Below are 10,302 nucleotides of genomic sequence, written 5' to 3' on the forward strand. Positions count from 1 at the left end.
AATCGCGAGCCGCAGACAAAGGTTGCGTATAATACGTTATGCGGGTCTGTTTGTTTTTTGGCATTATGTTAGTACATACCTGGAATGTCAGGGTTTGGCTCCTCGAAGTGCAGATTGGGGGGCAGGGTGCCGGACTTGACGGCCAACGCGCACTTGACCACAGCGCAGAGACCACTGGCCGGCTCGCTGTGACCCATGTTGGACTTGACCGAGCCGATGAGTAGGGGACTTTCCCGGTTTGCGCACATTACCTCGTCTATGGCGCCCAGCTCTTGGGGATCTCCCGCCTTTGAGAGAGCACACAAAAGGTTCGCAGTTAAAAGGCGAGAATATTTGATATAGGTTGTGAATCGTATTATTTTTCTGTAATTCGTTTATTTATTTGAATCAATCGGACCATCTATATAGGGACGGCGCATATAAATCATAATTAGCCAGCGAGGGGTACCTAAACCTGAGGTGGACCTGGGTCTCGGGAAACGCTCATTGCTTTAGCAAGACCACATTTTTATGGGGCATAAAATAGAAAGCTTGTTACTTAAAAATTTCCCTTATTTTAAAACTCCTGCCCCCACAAACTCAATTTTCGCTCTTTATTGGCTTTAAGCAGCTTATAGTGGCAACACGTTATTTAACTTTGGTTAAGTCGTTGAAAACATCCGTTTATATGGTTAACAAGATGCGTTCACCTTGGTGCCGGTGCCGTGGGCTTCCACGTAATCCAGGAGTTGCGGGTTCAAACCGCACTCTGCGTAGGTCTCTCGCAGCAGCAGACTTTGTTGGTAACCTGGAATAAGTTTAACAAATAAAAGAGAGTTTAATAATAATTTGTAACGTTGTTGTATTTTTTATTTTATTTTTTGAATAGAAAGATAACTCAACAATACCAAGTTTGTGACGGTTAGATTACCTGAAGGAAAAGTGATTCCCTCTTTCTTCCGCCCATCCGTGTTGGTCTTGGCGTGAACGACGTCACAGTAACTTTGTGACGTCATTCCTTTCTTGCAAATGAAAATGGCGGCCACGGCTTCGGATCTAGCGTACCTTGATACAAAAATTTACATTTTAAAAGCGCTTAAAAACTATTAGTCATAAATCATAATTTAATTCAGTTCTTTAAAAAATAATGTGTCTTGAAAATTCAAAAACGTACAACTAATTTTTGTTCTCATGTGCGCCTTTAATCCCATCAACTATTTATTGGCTTGCTAAAAATGTGGTCGTTTTGACCTATTGCCCAGTATAGTAATGGTTCAAAAAACGTCGCGACTGCTTTTTATCGAGAGCACCGCAAGCTGGAAACGTATGGGAGAACCATTGGTTAAAATAAATAATGGAAACAAAGCATGTTGAATGTAAGCAAACTTGAAGGGTCATGAAAAAATGCGTATTAACTGTACCACGCTAATTCAGAGAAGAGTTGACAGCCACACAAATTGTTTGAGATAGGAGAGCGCAAAAGGCCTTGAAAGCCGGCTGTGTTTGTCAAATGTAATGTAACTTTTTCGTCCGAAACGTTATCTCCTGTTTGCCGGCCAACTAAACATGTTCTTGTTGTTACGATGTGTTAACCTGTGCGTCCAGGGGTTATATGCGGTTATTTTTAGTTGCCTTTGAATAAAGCTGATCGGGCAATGGTAAACATAAACTGGTGGAACTCCCAAATAATTGAAGTTTGCACGTTGGCACTTCAGTCGCGTTGTTTAACAATTGCTACGAACAATGGAGCATAATGGTTGGAGGTTGTAGTAAGACGTAATAAGAATATCAAAGCCCATACAGAAGCAGGTATCATTTTGAACGTTTCGAATAACTCTTTATTCATTTTCAACATCGATGTTGAAAATGAATAAAGAGTTATTCGAAACGTTCAAAATGATACCTGCTTCTGTATGGGCTTTGATATTCTTATTACGTCGTGCTACGAACAATGTTTTTAGAATCATAAAAATACTAATAGCCATTTGGCGACGTCAATATTCTTTTGTGGAACGTTCTTAGGTTAATTAAAGTTTGCGTTAGTATGTGCTGATTGATTTCCAAACTTTATTATTTGTGTTCCATTCGGAGTTTTCATGCAATATTCGCGTAACCTATATATCCAGAAAAATGAAAATATAATATTAAAAGTATTTTTTTTCTAATTTGGCAAATTTTAAAGTTTATAGCCTTTAGACCAGGGGTACTTAATCGGGGTCCATGGACCCCTTGGGAATCCGTGAACTAGTTTTAGGCGGTCCAATGCCTAATTGAAATGTTATTGTATATTTAAGAAGCAATCAACTTTTTAAAGAAAAGAGTTTTTGGACCGGAATAAGGGGATTTCTAAAGTCTATTTGTATTGTCAACACGCCACCTAATAAATCGCATTGAATTCTGAAAGGTCAAAATTCGCCACAAAACCTAATCACAATGTTAAATAACACAAAAAATAACAACATCACAACTAACCCGTTGCCCGAAGCGTCGAAGGACTTGCACGCCCCATCCGGCGAGAGCATGTTGAGGCGCTGGAACTGCAGCGAGCACTGAGGCTTCAGCAGCAGGTTGGAGCCGCCCACAATAGCCGCGTCACAGTGTCCCTCCCGGATCGACTGGCAAGCCATCTGGAGCGCCAGGAGGCTAGACGAACACGCCGTGTCAACCGACATGCTCGGACCTTCGAGTAATTTGTTGGGTTGGTTATGAAAAGTTTAACAAACAATATGACCTCGTGCGAAAATTACACAAACTGCTTTATGCAAACTATATAAAATACTCGGCGTTGCCCAGACGCCGTGTGTCCACCGACATGCTCGGACCTTTCAAAGATTCAAGACTCAATTTATTTTTCTGCTTTGCAAACAATTTAAAAAAGAGCATAAGGAATAACACAAGGACAGCGAACGGACCTAAGTTACGGTCATCAAGTCGAGCCGCCATTTCAAAGGCATTTGTATCGTTAAGTGTTTATAAAGGATACGTTTGGAATCGTTATAATAGTTCGAGGGGGTCGCGATTATAAAACCCAGGTATAGGGTATGTTTGTAGGGACATTTGAGTTATGAAACTATGTATGCTCGGACCTTGCAAGGGCATTTTTATCGTTAAGTGCTGCGTACAGGAGGGATACGACTTAAAGCGTTATAATAGTTCGAGGTGGTCGTGATTATAAAATTTGGGTATAGGGTAAGTTTGTAGGGACAATATAGAGTTATGAAACTATATATTGGTTAGTGTTAAAGTTACCTTATAGGAATTAACTACCATTTTTTTAGTTTCGTAGGAAAAATAAAAGGAATGTCATTTCAAGCTATAGAGTGCTTATTTTTCATAAAAATTAATTCAAGTTACAATCGTCGATCTTTTGGAAGCCTTGGGCAACATTGTGTATGCTTGAAATTCGTTTTTAACCGTTACAGTTACAGCATTATTAAATTCGTGGAAACGTTAAACAGTCTTTCCTTCCCCCTATATTCCCAGATAATTTTTATGCTATGCGAGATGCATATGAAAAATTTAACATACAAATTAAACTAGCGAATTTTGGCTTCGCTAACATTAAATGTAGCATTAGCGTGCAAAAAATAAACGCGGGTCGCTGGCTAATAGGTTGTAAGCGATCATATAAAACCGAAAACGACCACTCTGGCTCGGATCCGATCGCAAAATTGGCTTTAATACGGTTTGGTTAAAGCCAGACGATATATGTCGTCGCATACGTGACGCCAAAACGTGAATACAACTGAAATGTGAATACAAATGACATTTTCCAGTGGTCTGATTTTACGCTAGGCCGCCCTGCGTGAAACAGCTGACATTACGTCACTGTGGTTAGACCAGTCACGTGATTATCTCGCAACTTCTGTCACGCGAAATGTATTTTAAGTTAAACCCTATATTGATGACAAACATTGGCCGAGGCCTTGCTTCCCTTGGTTTTTGTTTTATGTATAAATTATACCACAATTACTAAAACACAACCACGCATATAAGAAGGTTTTAGACTAAGCGAGTACACTCGAACGAGACTTGAAATATCAGAACAAGCTAAATGCCTCCCAACCTAAAAGCATCTTGTGTTTTTTTGCAAATTGTCGTTAAAAGTAAATATGCCCTAAACCTATCTAGCCTTATATGATGCTTAGCAATTGACCATTGTTTCTTGTCTTCGCCTATTATTTTTCAACAAAAAAGTGTATTGTGTTTACATACAGATTAAATTTTCCTTCGTTTAATTGATTAATATAGGCGCAAAGTAATTGCTTGTTTTTGCAAACCGCAAATTGCGGTGAATGTACTGTCCTACGAAGTATTTTACCGTAACACCAAGATGTACCTGTGATAAAGATACAAGCCTAGTATCGGACGAATACCAATACTAACATTTTGCATCGGGTATCGGCTCAGAACCATTATTATAGGACAACCCTAACCCAAACTATAGACGGGGATTAGACCTTCCTATGGGATGAACACCATCGACCTCATTGAAAAGCTACCGCAAGCAAGATACCTTTGAGGTCGTAAAAGTAGCTGAGTCTGTTAGCAAACATCGAAGTGGTACAACCGGTCATGCCGTAGCCTTCCAATGTCTCAGGATCGCTGGACAGAACCTCTCTCGATTCAGAACCGCTTACTCCAACCCATACTCCAGTTCGACTGCCCGCCAACTTGCTGGGGCTTATGCCTGCGTTTACAGTGCGAAGATTATGTTGCTAGTTGTGGTTACAAACTTGGCTATTATGTTGCTAGTTGTGGTTACAAAAGTACGACAAATAAACACTAAACAACTTCAAAACTGTTGAACAACGTAATAGGATTTGGCAGTGTTGTAATGACTTAGGTCAATGACTATACTTTTAGTGAACTTCAGTCACTGTTCTCAAATGACTTGACTTAATTTCAGCCTTTAGGATAAAGGGCTGACTTGACTTTAGTCTTTTCGACAAAGACTTGGGTTGAAATGAAGTGTTTACATTAACCTTTTTTATATAAAATCTGTTGTCTATCTTACATTTTGGACATAAAACAATTTGCTTGCTATAGGTTGCGTTTTTTTTTCAGTTTGGTTATTATCAGGTTAAGTAGTTTAACGTTAATTTTTAAGACACAGACTTGACTTGGAATTGACTTGCTCTTATTATGTACTTTACGTGACTTGACTGGGACTTAATTAATTTAAAAACGACTTGTTTACAACAACACTGGGATTTGGTGCATTTTGAATAAGATTATGTTTCAAGAAATTAAAGAAAAAAGGTGGTGTTTAATGACAGTACTTGAATATATGTGTATACTATCTGTAAGTAAATAAGGTTTGCTTTCTTGTTTCCATTTTTGCTTTACCTGCATCTACAATTGCTTCGAAGGAAACTTCTAGAAGCAGTCTCAGCTGCGGGTCCATGTTGTTTGCTTGCTTCGGGTGAACTTCAAAGAACGAAGCATCGAACTTGTCCAGCTGCTTCAGTTTTCCATTTCGCTTCGGAAGGCCCCATAACCCTTTAATACGAAGCATTAGGCTCCCCGTAAGGCAATTGTCTCAAAATTAAGAGATAAAAAATGATAAAAAATATCAGATAAAAAAAATTGAGATAAAAATATCTGTATTGTACCTACTCTGTTTTAAATCAACAATTGGCGAATCGCAAGACAAGACAGATAACGAAGTGACACAAAATGTGTATTATGGCGGAGATTGTTAATTTTAGAGACTGTTTTCTGCTGGTTTTTAATGCAGGCTATAACAGGTTGGATTTATATTTTTGTCAAATTAAACGTTACACAAATATTTAAACCATCGCAATTTGGGAAATGTTATGGAATAACGTTTTAAACTGTTTTAAAAAGGTTGTGTCGTGATTTTCTTATTCCAAAATATTTGAAATCGTAAGTGTAACTATATGTTTTTATGTACGAAAATTGCGTCAATAACTTAAATGTTGTCGCAAACTTAAATTTATTTGCTTTAGTTGCAATTTCAAACATTTTCCAGCTGGGATTTGCCATGAATGACCCATTGTCCGTAACAGGCGCGCAATGCGATTTTGCCAGCTGGGTTACGATAAATGGACTCACAAAAAAGGTAAAACAGAAATGACTACCATCTGTACTGCGCAGTTTGTGGTAACTGTTTCAATGACAAACTAATCAAACCGTACATTATGTTTTAGTTGCGTTATTGGCTACCATACCACGCCACGTTAAGAACTCGTACTTTGCATAGACGGTCAAACTATAAAAAAACGAGTTGGCGGCGTAATGGCACGTGAACAACATTACGTGACAGCCAAAGCCGAACTACCAATAAGCACAGCAGCAAAGCCGTCTGGGTGTGGTATAGTTTTTCACGTGAGAATGGTAAAACATCACTCCCAACATTAAGTTCACTATAATGCAACAAAACGTTTGTCAATTCGAATGGTCTACAGTAGGCCTACTTGTTATTATGACCAGTCAAAAATGATTTAAAAATGTATTACATACTGAAACAGGTCTGATAGTAATAACTAAACTAAAAAAAAAATACGCGCGATCTAGAATCTTACTACTTTTTTACAGTAACGAAACAGGTTGTCAAAAATGAAATTGCAAGGAAGACATAAATAATAGGAGAATAAATATAATAACAATACATGACCCACCCGAAACCAAAGGCTAACTCTACCCAAATAATGTCAGCAAAATAACCCCCCGGACGAAAATGTGGTAGAATTCTAGGACAGTCCCAAAAAATTAACTGTTATTTTGTATAACAAGTAGTTTAACCAATGAACAAATCGCATTAGCTATATGGATTTACCGAAATTCTAAGCTGCGCTATTTGCTTAGGTAGGTTTTAAGCAAGCTAACTACCAGAGACAAAACAACAAAAATTGTCAAATAAGAAAAAAATAAAATGGGACTTTCTTACTTACAAAAAAACGTAAAATTACACTTTACCTGGTTTCCAACGTCTGCTGTCTTCTGTGACTAAATCTTTTCCCGACAGAAGGTTTTGCCAAAATTCTTCAACGTTTTCCGACTCCGGAAAGCGACCGGCCAAACCTGATAGGCATATAATTTCATCCATTTTTTTAACAAAACCAATTTTAACGTTCCCTCGAACGTTGAGATGGCAAATGTGAATCGATTTTGGGAACTTAGCCTGTTATATTCACGAACGTGGTGCGATCTTGCGCCGACCGGCATGACGTCGCAATCGGGTTACTCCCGGTCAAACGTCGCCACCAATTTGGGGTAACTCTAGGTCAGATTTCATTCAGCTTTGCCTTGGTTTTTCAACAGGCGTTGCTCATGCGAACATCGATTGACTGTGGCGCGTTTTATGGCGGTTTGGAAGACTTTGTTCGTAAATAAGCTTTGTCAGAATTCAAGTCCAGTGATTTTACAGGAAACCTTAACAATTTTTTTTAAATCTTGAACTTCAACGACATAACGGTAAAGTTGTTTTACAATGCAAGCATGGCGCCAACAAGCAATTTTGGCTCACAACTCAATTACTTAACTACATTTGCGATCACTGAAAGTAATTTGACACGCAATAAAATGTAGAAGCGTTGTATTTTTACCGAGATTAAGTTTTAACATACACGATGCACGCAAATTAATGTAGCTAACCTTTGGCCTAAATACAGGCAAGCTCTTTTTTCTGGTGCTACACGTGTAATATCACGTTTCATGGTGGTTTGAAATATTGTAGAATGTAGATAATCTCCAAAATCCAATATTTAAACGTTTTGTACATTAACTATAACGATTTTCACCATCTGTTGTGGATGGACGTGACAAAAATTTGTGTGATGTACGTGATTGTTAGAACGAGCCACGTCGGTCACAAAATTTTGCCTTTAAGAATAAAAAACCGGAGCTTTTTTTCTTTGTGATATATACGTCTATATATAAACAAAAGTAGCATGTTTGTTGCTTAATCAATAGCAAGCAGGTTTTTTATTAACTAAGTATATTTGTAACTTTTAAACACTATTTTTTTATGAATGTTTACTAATATAAACAACTTTGTGGTCCACAAAACTTCTCCAAAAAAAGCCTTTAGTGAGAAAACCTGCAAGATAAAGTTATTGCACTTTTCTGTTTTTTTTTACAACTAATCTAAATGCAACCAATATTCAATACAAATATTTTGATCTTTGTTTGATAAATATTAAAAACACAAAATAAATAAAAATTAGTAAATTTGTTGTTGTTGTGCAAACTCTTCCTTTTTTTAAAGTCCTTACTTCTGTATAAACACTGCTTACCAATTCTAGTTTATTACATTGTTGTTACTGACTTAAGTTAATGATATGAATTCATTTAATACCAGGCATTAAATTGGTAAAAGTATAATGTATTTCTGGGAGGACGAAAAAGTGGTGCACTAATTGAAAGGACTAAGCGGTTTAGTACAACAGGAAACTCATCACATTGGTTTGAGTTTCCACAATTTAAAGCTTGTCTAAAGGCTAGATGGATGGTTTAACAATGCTACAAAGAAGACATCAGGCGTATGAAGCCTGTTTTGGTGGGTACTACTGGATTATTATAGATATTGATAAGTTGGTTCATGACTCGAATATGTTTTTATCAATTTTCTATATGAAAAATAGTAGCAATTTGTCAGATGGATTTTCAAATTATTCTACACAACATGTTGACCTTACTACTTAAAAAATAAATCTTGTAAACAAAATAAACTGTTCCTATGTGAAAAAATAATTAAAATTTGAATTTGCAGAATCACATCTGCACGAAGGCAAAACAAACCTTACTGACCCTATAAGAATTGTGCTTATTCTGGGCTATTTATTACAACCAAAACTGTTTGTTGTTTAGCTAAACAGTGTTTCTCCATCTTTTGTGTGGCAACTAAAATACTACGCAGAAACATAATCAGCAAAACTTTAAAGACACAATTTTCTTCACTGAACTTTTTGTAAGTGAAACTAGCATATGGCATTAGCATAAATAAGATCAAATTTAATTAACAAAGCCGTGTCTTCAACAAAAAATAAATTTGCCCAGAACCAGAACCAATCTCAGTAAATCTAATGATTATAAAACTACTGAAGTTTGGTGACCAATCAAAATATTTTTTTACCAAGTTCTACGATAACTGAACAATTCATGAGACAACCAGTAAGGGTGTATTTAACCAATCACATGAAAAGGTTTGTCCAGTCACATGAATAGGAATGGTTATATTTTTTAAGCCTTTTTGTGTATTGAAATTAACATGTCATCTTGTATGTTTTTTTCTAATATTTAGCTAAAGGCTTTATTTAAATTTTTGCTTTCAGTGATGTTAATGTAAGATCTTTTCAGCAATTGATATGACAAAAATATCAGCTAAGCATTTTTTGCTTAACCCGGAAAAATAACTGATTTGTTGTTGCACTACTTGTCAGTAAATCATCCAAAGCAAATGATGGACAAGTGACAATGCCACTAATTTGCAATACTCCACACAACAATGTGTTGTTTTAATCGATGTGTGTATTCCTATTAGGTTAAAACTTTTAGGTCAAAATTTCATGGCCCAGTTATCACATGTCAAACATGACATTCTTATGACATTTACAAGCATGTGTTGGTATTTTAAATACAATAAATTATTTTTTTTTTACGAATTTAAACTAATTTTGCAGTCTGAAAAGAAAGGCCCTTAAATAGATAGTACCTGGTGACATCCATATTGTATGTAATATTAAATCAAATATAGTAAAAGCATTTTATTTGAACTGCCAAATTTGTCTAGATGCATGTATCGCATAAATCCAGGATCTTTAATTGATGACACATTGACGCCCTAAAACATTGTGGAGTTTGTGTCCCTGGTAGTTGTATTACTAGTGGGATGTATGCTATATTTTAAGCAATTTTTTATCCTGAAAATCATCAGTAACACTAATATTAGGGTGTTCAAACTTTTTGTTCATGGTAAAAATTTTTTCTTTGGTTTGAACTGCAATAATAAAGGTAATCACAATAAAGTCGTACAACTGTTATTAACAGATGAAAATATCACTCCTCAGGATCAGAATTGGTTTTCTCTAGGAGTCCACATGATCTTTCAGCCCCCTTCGGTTGACGACATCGACGTGAATTGATTACGTAGGCCTTTGAAGAGAACGAGTTTGGCGAAGGTCAGCTGTTGTACTTCATCGCTGCTTATTGTGACGTTGAAATCGCGCTCCAGCTTTCGATCGCCATTAATAAGTCGAGAGCCAGACCGGAGAAGGTGACATTCTTGTTAATTTTGTTCGTGTCTTGGAAAAATCACGACAAATATTTCTAAAAAGCCCAATTTACCTATGACTTACG

The 10,302-nt window shown here is 36.7% G+C and overlaps 1 protein-coding gene across 1 annotated transcript in view; it reads right to left on the minus strand.

The window, feature by feature from the left end:
* Positions 1-7,088, minus strand: part of LOC146167003 (fatty acid synthase-like) — a 32,414-nt gene extending 25,326 nt beyond the window's left edge. The window contains exons 1-7 of the mRNA XM_083385180.1: positions 6,922-7,088; positions 5,329-5,481; positions 4,496-4,669; positions 2,452-2,659; positions 911-1,044; positions 690-787; positions 80-287 (exon numbers count right to left, since the gene is read on the minus strand). Coding sequence (XP_083241306.1) covers positions 80-287; positions 690-787; positions 911-1,044; positions 2,452-2,659; positions 4,496-4,669; positions 5,329-5,481; positions 6,922-7,051 — 1,105 coding nt within the window. The 5' untranslated portion in view covers positions 7,052-7,088. The remainder of the gene's footprint in view (positions 1-79; positions 288-689; positions 788-910; positions 1,045-2,451; positions 2,660-4,495; positions 4,670-5,328; positions 5,482-6,921) is intronic.
* Positions 7,089-10,302: the final 3,214 nt, after the last annotated feature.

The sequence above is a fragment of the Ascidiella aspersa genome, chromosome 1 (genome assembly GCF_963924565.1).
Source record: "Ascidiella aspersa chromosome 1, kaAscAspe10.2, whole genome shotgun sequence".
Classification (NCBI taxonomy): Eukaryota; Metazoa; Chordata; class Ascidiacea; order Phlebobranchia; family Ascidiidae; genus Ascidiella; species Ascidiella aspersa.